Genomic DNA, 14,336 nt, shown 5'->3' on the forward strand with positions numbered 1-14,336 from the left:
GCAGGGAATATACTTTTTACATGCTAGCGAGCCACAAAGATAACATATTTTTGTAAGCAGATATGGGGACTTGGTGTACGTGTGCTGTCTTTAAAGGTTAAAAGTAATATTTAAAGTTCATAAGTTAAAAGTGTTAAAAAGTATAAAAATGTAAAATGTGTATTTTCCGTTGGTTCATGGAAATTGTATCAGAGTGAGTGTTCTGTACTTTTCTTAGTTTTTGGAAACGGCGACAGAGTGAGTCTTTCTGTTAATGTTGCAATTCGCATCTTGGCCGCTCCGCTCCGTTCCGTTTCTTCAGTCAATAAGTTCGGTCAGTAACATAGAGATGGGCTCGTAAAGTTGAATGTGGTTGCACACGTTTCAGCCAGGGAACGTACAGTCTGTAAGTATTGTGTGTGTGTGTGTAGTTTTCAAAGTGGTATGTTTATTGTGTTGTGTTGTTATCATTGTTTAGTGGAGTTTGCTTGCTAGTCGCATTACATTTTGCGTAATGTCGTGTCGTAATGTAAATGTAAATTGTGTATTTATGTAGTCACTGTATTTTTGCGTAAGGGTACGCGTGGTGAGAGCAGTACAGTATGACTGCAGATGTCCTTTACATATTTCTAATAATTATTCTTTTTCTGCGCGTGCAGTTGGATTTTTGAAATTTGATGACACAGAGGATGAAGCAAAGGACCGCAAAGAAGTGGGGGATACACAGCAGTCATTCAGGACTGATTATCCATTGTGGAGAATGTTGTCACAGCTTTTGTGCATTGTCTTCTTTTCTGTATTCAGTATAATTGGTTCTGGTTGTGTTTTTTTGTGTTTTTTTTTTTTTACCTCAGAACACATTATTTAGCACTTTAATTTTTATTGTTTTAAATTTCTATTGTTGTATGTGTGTGTTTATTTTTTGTGATACAGACCCAAACAAGGTGGGCTGTGTAATTTATTTTATTATTTTTATATTTATTTATTTGCATTTTTCTATTACTGGTAGTTATTGGCTATCACTTTCATTTAGTTTTGGCAGACAATCAAAAGTAAAGCATATTGGCTTCAACTGATGAACACTGAAGTAATGTCCACATGCAAGCCATGACTGTGAAGTTGGCAGGAAATTCAACAGAAGTCAAAAGCTTTATTAGTGACATGTTTGTGCCAGTGATTGACAAAAATAAAAATGGAAATAAGTCGGGGTTGAATTGTGATTTATTGTAAACCTCTGTGTATAACTGTAGTCCCATGTGTTTCCAAAAGGTGGAGGATCCGTTTCCTGTACCAGTTAATTTTCCTGTAGCTTCGTTGGCTCGGCAGCAGGTTAAAACTGGAAATGCATCACACCTTTGTATGCGTTTCCAGTTGTCACCTGCTGCTGAGACAATCAAATGAAGCTATAGGAAAATTAATTGGAACAGTGTGCCACCTTCTGAAATGGGACTACAATCGTGCACAGAGTCTAGAAGCCGTATAAAAACGATGTCTAAAATGAGTTTAAATTTGACGTAGAAAAGACGTCCACAGCAACCATATTTGGACTATAATTAGCCCTTATTCAGAGGTCCTGTGGACGTCAATACTGGACGTTCGGTAGACGTCGGAAAAAAGACGTCTTCTGGCGTCACAGTCTGCACCGAGTCGAAAAGACGTCGTTTGGACGTGTCTTTGCGCAGTGGGTAGAGTGGTGGTCCAAAATGCTGGAGACCCTGTCCCTTTCAATTATATTATTAGACCCAATCCAAAATGCAGTCGAGGACAAGCAGCGAGCAGCCGTGATCAGAAGAGCGGTAATATAATAATAATGTCCTAAGAACAAATGTCATAGAAACTAATTAGAAATCGTTGAAAGTCTAAACATTATAGAAGTAGTTGACAGAACATTCACATTAAAACTCTGACTTGCAATATGTGAACACCTTAAAATAGACAAATTTGGAAATAGGAAGTTTTCCTAACTTTGTAAGTACAATATGATCATGTTTTTCCTTTTTCTTTTTAGAATCACTTAAAACCTCCGAAGAGGCTGCAACTGAGGCCACATCCACCTCGGCCAAAGTTAAGCCGCAGAGGAAAAGGACATGGGCCACTTTCATGGCTTCACACACTGGGATTAGGTAGGTGTCACTTAACTTGTCTGTGATGATGAAATTTTACTGTTAAAGTTCAAGAGATTCAAACAACATTTGGTTTGGTTTATGCAGACGTCAACGCACCGACTCACCAGAGAGAAAGAAGAGAAAACTGAGCCCAAGCTGTGTGAAGTCATGCTAAGGTAGGTTCACCTGTAGCAAAGCTCTTCAGTACCTGCAGCTTGATACACCAGTGTAAAGCTGCACCATTTCTACTTCTGCTATGACTTAACTAAGTCGACAGTAATCATAGCCTTACAGTTCATTCGTGACTGAATTTACAAAACCAACTGTACTTTAATATTTTTAACTATCTTTAGGATTCCTGTATCATCTATAAATATAGTGATTACTTATAAAACATCAAATTAGAACATAACTCCCCATCTATATTAAAACTAATTTATGTCTGAATTTACATGCTTCTGGTGGCACAGCCTGCAGCTTATTTTAATCAATTCAGTGGATCATATATTTAAGGCTGATGTGAAAATAAGATCATTTATTTTAATTTTTTTTGGAAGAGCAGTTCTTGAGAAAAGTCAACAGAGATGCATACACTGTTGCCGTGGTAACCTTATTTTCCTTTGAACTGAGACACAACCCTTTAGTGGCACTGATGACATCATCAAAGGCAATACACCTTGAATAATTACACCTATTACTAATTACACATTGCCTTTGCGCAGCTTGTGTAACACACAAGGGAGGAAGTTGTTCTATGGTTATTTTATGTCAACACAGAACTGACTAAAATCTGTCTGTAGTACTGATGTCTGTTTATTTTCATCTTGGTGTATTAATTCACTAGAGACAGACTGGTGACCAATATCTTTACCATCACCTAATCTTGCCACTACACAGTTCTGACGTGAAATTTAACCAGCAGATTTTCAGTCAAGTTCAGTCAAGTAAAACATGCACAAACAAGTTATAGAATGAGAAATCCAAACAGAACTCTTTTTTTTTTTTAATATATAGTGTTTTTATTAGTTGAAGCTAATGGGAGAAACCAGAGCACCTGGAGAAAACCCGTGCCACAACATTTCTGACTCCTTATCACATTTAAAAGGCATTCATCTGGAGGAACACTAGCATTCCTCCAGATACCACAGTGTTAAAGGTTGGTCTTTTTCTTGGGCTTTCAGTTAGTCAGTTGGTTTGTGGTATCATGTAAGTACAACATACTATAGTATAGAAATTGTAAGCTCAGAGATATCTAACAGTAGCATAGCTGATATTGCTGTAGTTATTACTAAGAAGGGCCATTGATCACTTAAGTATCTTCTGATTTGACGCATGAAACTATAGCCTGCTGGTCTAAGCAGGTGTACAATGAAATAACCAGTAATTATAAGTTCATGTACAGGGTTCTCGGACATCATATAGGATAGTACTTCACGTTCGCTGCCCAATTTTTTGACCAGTGCCTTTAACACAGCCTCATCAAAAGTGTCTACGGTGTATGATGTTATTTCAAAATGACTGTCCTGAACCTCAGTCCATATTGTGTTAAATAAGCGTTCTATGATGGCCTCTTCTAATATGGCCTCTTCTAATATGGCGTAAGTCAATCTAGTTTTAGCTATTGTCCGAGAAACAAGTAGGGCAACAAGCAGCTTCACTAAATGCTTTCTTCCTGCTGCATTTGGTGTCCTCTCTTGCTGACCTGCCTGTTCCATTGTGCTGATAGTAATGTAGTTTTGTGGAGTGTGAAGCGACTCCAGACTGTTACATTGTGTCCTACTTATAGACTTTTGAAATCGGAACGAGTGACGTCATCACAAGAGTGGTGTCATCGGTGTCCCTTTATGTTGTCCCCAGTGACATCACAAAAGAGTGACGTCATCATTGTCCCTTTACCTTTGTTTTTTTTTTGTTTGTTTGTTTTTTTTAAACTTAGAGACCGGCCCACAATTTAGAGGGGGTGGCCGATTGGTCCATCTTCAATATAGACAGTGCACTGAACCAGTCAGGATATAGTAGCTTACGAGAGCGGCCCCACCCCTTTCTCTGCACTGATCCCCCGCCAGTTTCATGGTGTTGAGCGTGGAAACATGGAGAAGCGGAAGAAAGGAGGTGCGGAGAAGTTGCGGGCTAAAAGATCAAAAGATCTCGCTATAGACGCTGCAACGTGTGCTAAAATAACAGACATATTCTCTGGAGGGGCCGCTGTAGCCTCCACGTCCTCTGCAGCCCAGGTTGAAGGTGAACAGGGAGAGGAGCAGCCAGAGGCTGTTGACAGGGAACCCGAGGGACAGAGTGACCAGGGAAGTGTAGCACAGGTACAGCAGGTAAGCAGGTTGTAATGTTAGGATAATACCGGGACTTTTAGCTGATGGACAGGCATGAAAATCGCTCACCTTTAGGCGAGATTCACCGTTTTGAAGCCAAAACAGGTGACCTACGTGTAGAATTACATGAGAATGGTGAGCAGTGAATAATGTTATTTCCTGTCGCAGCAGTTGCCTTGTGTTGTGTTTTGTTTTTGTTCCGTGCGAGTTTTTTTCTACAGTATCACTGCAGTTAGTAGGAGATTTTTCTGATTATTATCAAAAAATAAAAATGTAACCTAAATATACTAAATGTTTTGAGGGTTTAGTAGTTACTGCGAGTTTGCTGGTGGTTTTTGGGAGCTGGGATTTTTCCTTTAAATGTTGCGCCATGGTTTCTCCTAGGCCAAGACGTAACAATAGTAAAATACATTGCTTCGGGGAACACATACATAAATTAGTTCGCTGTGCACCGCTAATTATGAGGGGCGGGTCTAAGCCAAAAATGCCAGGGCCGTTTTTTTTTTTTGTCCCAGTTTCCGCTCCGTACATGTCCCTTTCACCTTTGAGGTGCAAATTACCTGTAAAATACTCAATATAGGGTCATGTGAGGAAAAAAAAAAAATTAAGTTCTGAGTTTAAAGTTAGAATCCTGAGAGAATTCAGATTTTTTTCACATGGCCCTAATCCTCTTCCGTAACCTACAGAGCAGCAGAAACACTAAGTGAATAAATGATGAACTTTCTTGCTTAGTGCTAATTCACTTTCACACTGCTCCTCAGTTTTTATCTTCCCCTTTCCTTCTCTTTTATCTCACCCTCTTCAGTGATGGAGAACAGACCTTCGTCCACTCATATCAAAAGGTTGTGAGGAGACAAAGAAGCATGAAGAACAAAACACATGAGGGGAAACAAGTTCCAAAATAGGGCATTTTATTTTTTCTCCCAGCTTAGTTAAGACAGTGTTTGGACAGAATACAATGAGACTGATGCATAAATACGTAGAAAAATAAGTAAACATAAATGTGTTTATGTACAATTTACATTATAAGTTAGAAATGTGTATAGATTACATTCTATACATACTGGCAAGGATCGGACCCTGAGATTGACTGTAAACATAAGTCTCCCAAATATGGGAGCGCTGTGCTTTACTTTGCTCTCTCACCACATACACACACACACAGGAAAAAAAAAATCATTCTGTAGCAGATACTGCATACTACTGCACTATTGTGTGCATTACACACAACAGAAAATGTGAGACTAGTCAACTACAGAGAGAGAGAGAGGGATTGAAGTGAAGACTGACAGTGGGTTCGATAGACATTCTCCTCTCTCTTAAAATCTCCATTTATCCAAGTGTTTCTTAATTCTGTAAAGCTAAAAGTGAGGGGCCCCTACATTCGAGGGCCTCAGTGGTCACACTGGTCTGATATATAAAAAGTCCCTCTCCCAGGGACTTCTGATATGTGTTTACCGCCCATCATACCGCTCTGTAAAACTTCATACACCCTTCAAAACCAGTGAAGTGTGTAGGAACAAGTCTTCGCAACGTGGAAGACAGATAGGCCCTCAGTCCTCAGACTGCTGTTTGACACACTCCTCAGAGTCAGCATCCTCCTCCCAGTCCCCCTCTTCATCATCATCATCATCATCATCATCTTCACAGTCAGACTCATAAAAGCTGATGGTTGCCTGAACGGGGAAGTTCCTCAGCAAAGCCTCTCCGTCACTGTACAGATAGTCAAATGACTTGGATTTGGGCCAGAAGAGCCTGTTTGAGAGAAGAAATAAATGCTCCTGTTAATCAGCTGCTCGTAGCCACAGACATGGAAGCATTAACTACTACTTAGTTACTCTTGCTTGTGTTTAAGACTATCTGATTTTTTTTTTTCTAAACTTGAACCGCAGAGAATTCAAACTGTGCTCTTCACAAGTGTGTTGTGGATCATACATGCATGATTTCTATGTTGATAAAAGGTAGCGTCCAAATGTAGAAAAGGAGACATGTACAAACAGAAAGAATACTGACCTGACAGGGTGCTGGAAGGACTGAGATTTCCCATCTGTCAAGAAGCAGCCTGACACAGTGGGTCTGGAGTAAGGCTGAGGGAATCAGAAACAGACGGAGTGAGTACAGACTATCACTCTCCAGAATGGTGGGTTTTAGGTTTGTGCTCAAACAGTAGGATTCTATCAGCAATTCTAAACCTTGTCAATTCAGGAAAACACAATTCAAAACAGAGGAACTGAAAATGCTCATGTTTTGGTCCCTAAAACATTTTTTTGGACATTGAACTGCAGCCGTTACACTAAAAACACTGCTCCAGCAGTTTGTGATACTCACACTAGGATTTTTACAACTCTGAAACGTTATCATGGCAGTGACTATTTTATCTTTGGTCACGATAATTGCAAGGTTAACACCAAAAATACAGTGTTCACATTACAAAGTAACCCATCAGGAATGTGCTTGCCTGTATTTGACTGGCTCACGCAGCGTCCTGCCAGATGACGTCGCACTGCAGCAAAGGCTGAGCATTTTTTTTTTTTTTTTTTTGCTGGACAGCCATGTGTTGTCCTGCTGCAGCCTGTTGTACCAACAAAGTGGCTGCATTCAAGTGAGTGAGAGGGCTGTATTTTGTCCACAAAGGTCTAAAGTCAGTCTGAATGCAGACCCCCCCCCCCCCCCCCCCCCTGCCTTACAGCCTTCCTCAACTGCCTTGATGTGCATAGGAAAGCACTGAGCACACACGCGTCATGAGTTTGTTTTATTTGTTTTTGGCATTTTATCTTTCAGTATAGCTACTGTTAGACTGAAAACTGAGACTAATAAACAAAAGGCGTGCTGAAAATGATTCTGTGACCTTAGGTCAGTGCAGGTGTTGTAACTTACATGGGACAGCCTGCTCCGTGGACATTGCTCTGGTCCATCCCTGCTGCTGGATAACCACGGTCTCCACAGTGAGGTCCGGCTGCAAGGAGGGAGGAAAAGGGGAGGATTGATTATAACTATATAATTATAACTATAGTCATAGCCAAGCCATAGCTGATACATACAGAACCACCTAATATTACTCAAATAAGGTGGACTTATTTTAGTAGACTAAATAATTCCACCTGTAAACACTGCTCAACACACATGGCTGAGAGAGGTTTAGCTTAAGAGCACTCTATAGATAATCGGAGACGTGGTTACAAACTTAAGGTGTACTCCAAGTGCGACTACAACATTATCATCCTGTCTCTGCTCTCTTCAAAATAAGTAAATAAAAAAAATAAAATACAAATAAATATTGTGCGTTGAGTAACGTTTCCTCTGAGGAGCCACTCGTCGATGAAAACAGAGAATAAAGGTAAAAATGTAAATATGTAAATGTGTTTTAAAGCCCCTTCTTCTTCTTCTTCTCAGTAACCATTACCCGTCCAATGAAGCCTGGCTGCTAACACTACAGGTCATGTCACAAGGGTCCGGACTATGCTTTAGCTAGCTTAGCAAGTTATTTAGCGTTAACACTTCTCTCACACTGTATGCAGCTATCAAACGAAGGTGTGTTGCTAAAGACCACTGCTGCAACATGCGCTGATATAAACTACCATAACGGGCTTTAATCCATTTTAAATGTCAGAAAATACTCTGGCTATAGCTAACACGTCTTCCATCAGCACCGTCTCCATCACAATCAACACTCGGTGTCAAACACCAGTCATCCAGCCTCCAGACCGGTACCTACCTGCCGTTTGTGTCCAAGCTGCTGCTGCTCACTGTCGGCGAGCGCGACCACGGTGCTGCGCCGAAAGACGGCTGCTTGAGGAGCACGCACGCGGAGCTCATTCTTCTGGCTTGGCTTTTTTTTTTTTTTTTTTTTTTTTTTTCGGAGGAGGAGATTCGACTAAAATACCTCTGACTTAAGTCTTTTAATTGATCTCCTCGTCTGTCGGAGGATTGCGGGTCTGTTCCCTGTAAGACTGGAGTACAGCAGCTGTAGAGGACGGTGTTTGTAGCTATAGCACAGCTCTGCTGCTGAGAAAGACACGGAGAGGCTTGTCACTTGGGTTTATAAAGCCCTGCTTCTCGGAGGGGGGGGCGGCGTTGGGCGTCGGTTTGTGCTGCTGCAGCTTGAAGGGGCGGGAGTGGCCCCCCTCCCCCCGGGTGACAAATGTCAAACGACAGACTCAACGCTGACTTAATGAGGTGATGTTTTGAATTGTAAACAGAGAAAAAGCATCTTTTAGGTGGATAAAGGTCTCGCTCCTTTTTTATAAGACGCTTTTAGCTGAAGAAAAGAGTGAGGCCAACAATGACATGATATCTGAACTGATCTCAGAGAGGAAAGGTTTGGTTAAAGAGGGGGAAAATGAATAAGGTCAACATGTAAAAACCATAGGAAATCTCAAACATGCACAGAAGGTCTGCAAAACACAGGTTACAGGTTATTCATCAGGCTCCACTAGCCACGGTGAAGAAATATAAAAAGTGTAAGGCATGTGAAACCTAAATAAACAAACCAACACGACACAGGTATAGGCTACAGAAAATACTATATGAATGAAGTGTGTAAACTGAGGCCTACATAAGAGCCAGAGTATCAGTAAGTCTCAGATAGCCCTGTGAATTCCATGTTTCCCTCAGCCTCTCCAAAGTTATTAGACCTACAGGTCCAATAATTGTATAACGTGAATATATTCTGCATTGTGGGGTGTAAGTGAGCTCCTTTTAAACCTCCATTATCAATCTGAAACTCTGCCATTCTTATATCAACCAGTGCTGGATGATAGTCTCTAATGTATGATGGAATGTATGCTGTAGATCTTTATAAGGGATGAGTGGCGGTGTTCTCATCTCGGTCTAATGTTCTCTTGTTAATTAGTTTACTGTTGCTCCCTGCTGCCTTTCTCACAGATGGTGTCTAACTTTTCTCCTCACTGTTTTCACAGACAACCTGCTGGTTTGAGATTTCTCACCACCTGCAGCTCTGTGCTGTTTGGACAAGAGAGGAGACTTCACACCAAAGTGCTTATCAGTGACATGAGCAGCAGGCTGCGGGGATGAGGGGGGCATTACAGGACCAGGTGACAAACACACACACACACACACTGCTGTACTTATATCTTTGTGAGGACACTTGTTGACTTAATGTGTTCCCTAACCCCTTACCCTGGCCTGCTGAACCAAAACACAATTCTAATCTGAATCCTAAAAACACACACACACACGTGTGTGTGTGCCTTTAATCCAAACCTGAATTCCCCCTATTTAGGCTAGATCTATATACTATATACTATATTATATCCTTATCCCATTGCAGCTGATGAAGAGTGGCTTTGAAATAACATGTGCTACTCAGAAATATTCTGCTTCATCAATTTCAATTTTTCACTTCCATGAAAAATTGATGACCAGCGACATTCAGTTTATACTGCTCGTCCAGCTGTGCGCCAATCAACACACCTCTGTCCGCCATGACGGCAGCCACACCACCACTCCCTCACTCTTACTCGCCCGCCCACTCAGTCTGCTAGTTTTCTTTTAGCAGTTAGCCTGCACACCGCGCTGACATTAACCTGAGTCTCAGGTGATCCGATCACCTGTGGACAGCTCTCAGTATGTCAGTTCACACCCTGGCGTTAAAATGTGTCTCCCACATGTCTGCAGTGATCAGATCTCACTCCCCCGCACTATATGAAAATACACAAATCCATCACTTCTCCATCACTCCATCCCAGCTCCAAATGTGTTGTTGTTTTTAACGATGAACACGAATACTTTGTGTTTAGAATGATTTCTTTTAGTTGTGGTGAGCACATGAAGCCTCACTGGAAACATCTATTCAGAGTCAAGCTCATCTAACAGGCTGTGAAAACGCAGCTCAGCAAACTTTCATCTCCAGCACAAAGAAAGAGTTAGAAGACTGAGAGAAGAATAAAGGATGTTTTTCTGCCTTTACATCTTTACTAGTTAACATGAGCTAGAAATATATAAATATGTATGTAAATATTCTGTTTCCCCACTTGGAGAATAAAGTGGTGGAGTCTTGTTCCTCTGACAGACTGGGTCTGATCCTCTGCGTGTTCCAGTCAAACCAAATCACCCACATTGTTTGAAGCCCTCGTGATGTGTCTCTGTGGGCTTTTCAAACATTTCAGACGTCATGGACAAAGACAGCTCACACCATTTATGACTTGTATTTCGCTCGCACAGAGGACGTGAGGTGAGTATTCAGGTCCTTTAGTATGGCCCAGGACACATTTGTGGTTACATTCCTAAAAGGATGCAGTCACATGCAGCCTAGACCACTTTCTGAATATGGTCTGAGTTGGATCTCAAATGCATCCTCAGTGTATCTTGGGTGCATTCAAACCTGAACTTAGAGCTGTTCACTTGTGACTGGATCACCTGAGAGGCATGTTAATACCAGGTTTGAACAGGGCCATGCATGTGCAGCCCATTACAGCGGGTGTGAGAATCGTCACTGGCCTCCTGCTCTAATGGGCGCTAATGTCCCCTAATGGTCCTTCATGTGGGATAAACAAAGTTGTCAGGGGCCAGCAGGAGACATGTGACACCCACTGAGAGTCAGAGACCGGCAAACTGGTGCAAATGGCACAAATGGGCTTGATAATGGCCCAAGTGAAATGAACTGTATGACAGAGATACCTTTGTACACAAATATATATCTCTGAGGACACAAGGATTTGTTCTTAAAGCTTAGAGACAGTGCACTAATGCTGCAATGAGTTTTATATAAGAATTACACATTACACAGAATTACATATAGGGGATGTTATAGGAAAAGGGATGTTACAATGTATCAAAGAGAAGCTAATGGGACACCATACCTACAGGAGCTGCCTGAAATGGGATATTTCTGTAATGGTGATGCTTATATCTCATTACCAGCAGAAATCACAGACTGGCACCAATTCAAAATGTCAATTCCATAAATAAAACACTGATCAGTCAAATGATTTGCTTTAGCTAGGCTGCTTTTGTTATGTGCTTGTTTGAATCCAGGATACATCTATTCATTCTGTTTGTTTGGGCTTGTTTAACAGAGGTGGAACGCGCTTGCTAACTACATATTCAAACGTTTAAAGACTTTTAGTTTGCGCCTTTATTTATTTTGTCTTTTTGTAGGCATGTCATCTTTTATCATGACCTAACATGATTGTTTGACATTAGAGAAAAGGCAAAAAAAAGAAATGAAATGAAATGAAATAGATAATATTTAGAAGGAGATCCTAAGGGTTGGACTGTCATTTTCCTCAGATTTCCAGCTTACACACCTCCGTCTTTGGTGTCTGTACGTTTGTATTCTCCACCTCCCCCATATTCCATGTGAGGTCATGACCAGTCTTTGTCTCTGCACCAAATTGGACACCAGCAGCAAAAGTCTGTCTGGTCATCCAAATGCTCTGCTCTCCACAGCAGAGGCTTGTAAAGAAAACAAGGAATGGCACACTTGTTTACCTTTCCTCATCGATGTGTGTGTGTGTGTGTGAGTGTGTTTACCTCCACTGTTTTCACATTTGCCGCGGCACAGATTGGGCCTCCTCCCCTATGCTGAGTGAGGAATGCTAATAATCAGTGACCAACTGCTCTCTTGTGTTTTGTACATACTTTATTTTAAGAGGAGGAAATATTAGTCTTTATCTTTGTAAATCCTGAGAATCCATTTGTTAAAAAATAACGAATTTTGTATTTTAATATGCCACATAATGTAGGGTATAGATTAATCATTCCTGCCTGTTTTAAGGAGATTAATAGTAAACACAAATACTTTTTTTCAAGGGAAGTTATTTTCCTGAATTTTGGACAGATGGACAGTTCTGTGAACACTTCAGATTTATTGCATTGTTGTTGTAATCTGGTTGTTCTGGAGTTATCCTTCTTCTAGACCCAAACCTTTGTGAGACGTTTGTGATCGACAGGTTTCTCTTCACGTGGTTGAAGATTTAAGGAAAACAGTTACAGGGACTCAGGATTTTAATGAGGGCACCATAGAAGCCCTTAAGTTTTCCATGTTCTTAATTCATTAACTGATCAAAAACATTTCCAAGTATGACAGTAAAAATTTAGTTTCAAACCTTTACCTGCACTTTTACTAAAATTGTAATTGTGTGCATATTATAGAGTGTACAAAGTATAGATTGTGGATTCCTTGTCCCAAATCTGTCCCATGGTGTACAGAGCACAGGCAGGGAGGACTCAAATGCAGACCCCGCGGCAGGCAGACAGGTAGGCATGAGCATTGAGCTAACTTCAATATGCAAACTGATGGAAAATGTATGGAGGCCCATTTGTACCTCTGTGATGATAAAAAAGATCTTGTAATTCAGAAACAACTTACTGACTTTCCATAGTGCTGCTTGTTATGTAGTTAGAAGGTAATCAGACTACAGTGAGGATCAATACTGTGAGTTTCTATGTTTATCATTTTTACAGTGAAATTTGGGTCTTTTGGTTGCTATTCTGTATAACGTGTTTAATGATATTTTATTATTTATTTATAAGACCATCAGTATTGCAATGTCATGTTGCTGTTCATAGTCATGGTTACTAGGTTTTGTGATTCATGCTTTTATTAACACTTGCAGTGACCCCACAGCAGCAGAAACCAGATGTGTGTCTGTCCACTGAGAGATTACATCGCTGTGCACACAGCAACGTAACCTGTGCTAACATTATTTTACGACATTTTGTCATTTTTACATACCACACCTTCATGAAGATCGCATCTAAGTTTAGCTCCTGTTTAAACAGGAGGAAACCTCCGACGGAAACAGACTCAGGGTAGGACATATGCTGGTGGCAAGCAGGCATGGGTGCTAGCTACAGGGGAAGCTGACTAGAGGCTAGTGGACCCAAAGTGAATGGACTCAGTTCTGTCCAACTTGGAAGCTGGCCGTCTGGGAAGCAACAGCAAGTGAACTCATCAGCTGAGCATCACGTCAGTAGAATGTTCCGTCTGTTGATGATTACAACAACAGTCAGTTCAGTACTTAACTACTTTGGTGTTTTGGTCCAGACAGCAACTTTAAATGTGAGGCTCTGACCTTACAGTGACCCTCTATTGACTCTTGCCTGCTGCTCACACCTCTGCCCCTGTTTGGTGAGGTGTTGGCTTATTGCTCCCCCTCATCACCTCCCCAACACCCTGCAGGCTCTAGCACACTCCACTCTCCCTCTGAACACCTTGTTAGAGCCAAGAATCTACTTACGCTAAGGAGAAATTGTTCTTGCAGTGATACACATTCTGTTTTTGCAGCGGCATTTACTGCAGGGACACACACACACACTCTACACACCTGAGCAAACCTGAGGCCTGTACTACAAAGTAGGATTTGGGGTTAGTGCAGTAACTTCAGGTTTAACTGTGGGTTTTCAGGGTGATAATGGTGGTTCACTTCTTACTGGGTTACAGCGCCATGGTAACTTAGGCTGCACGGTTAACCTGTTCCAGACCAGGTTAAGTGGAAACTACTGACCAATCAGATCACTGGAAAAAAGGAGTCATCGTTCCGGCATGATCCTGAAAGGGACAAAAGAGTTTACATAAAAAATTAGAACTAATAAAGAAACGATTTATTTATTTATTTTACAACTGTTTTTATAGTTGAGTGGAATGGTTTCTCTGTGTTTTCTTTATTTATGGAAAGCAGATACAAAAAACCTAGACAGCTATTGTGCTTATTTATTCAAAAATGTGGGGAAGTTGATCTAAATCTGTGTGGATTTATGGACATGCAATAACTATATGACTATCACTCACACCTCTGTTGTATATCTGGCCCTGGTCCTTCTCGTTCCCTCAAGTTTTTTTTATCTTGGGTTTCCCAGTTTTCAAGTTGACTCCAAAAAATAGCTGCTTAAGGGCGCCCTCGTGTGGATTGTTGTGTTCTTACCCATTGAAGGTGGAGAGGGAATAACGTGACGAAGTTGT

At 41.1% G+C, this 14,336-nt stretch overlaps 1 protein-coding gene across 1 annotated transcript; it reads right to left on the reverse strand.

Moving 5' to 3' along the window:
- Positions 1-5,881: 5,881 nt before the first annotated feature.
- ripply1 (ripply transcriptional repressor 1) lies at positions 5,882-8,400 on the reverse strand. Its single transcript, XM_041051981.1, has 4 exons — positions 8,127-8,400; positions 7,289-7,367; positions 6,425-6,498; positions 5,882-6,166 (listed from the first exon to the last, which is right to left on the reverse strand). The coding sequence occupies exons 1-4, from the start codon at positions 8,225-8,227 to the stop codon at positions 5,965-5,967; spliced, it is 456 nt and encodes a 151-aa protein (XP_040907915.1). The 5' UTR covers positions 8,228-8,400; the 3' UTR covers positions 5,882-5,964.
- Positions 8,401-14,336: the final 5,936 nt, after the last annotated feature.

This window comes from Toxotes jaculatrix, chromosome 12 (assembly GCF_017976425.1).
Source record: "Toxotes jaculatrix isolate fToxJac2 chromosome 12, fToxJac2.pri, whole genome shotgun sequence".
In the NCBI taxonomy this organism is placed as follows: Eukaryota; Metazoa; Chordata; class Actinopteri; family Toxotidae; genus Toxotes; species Toxotes jaculatrix.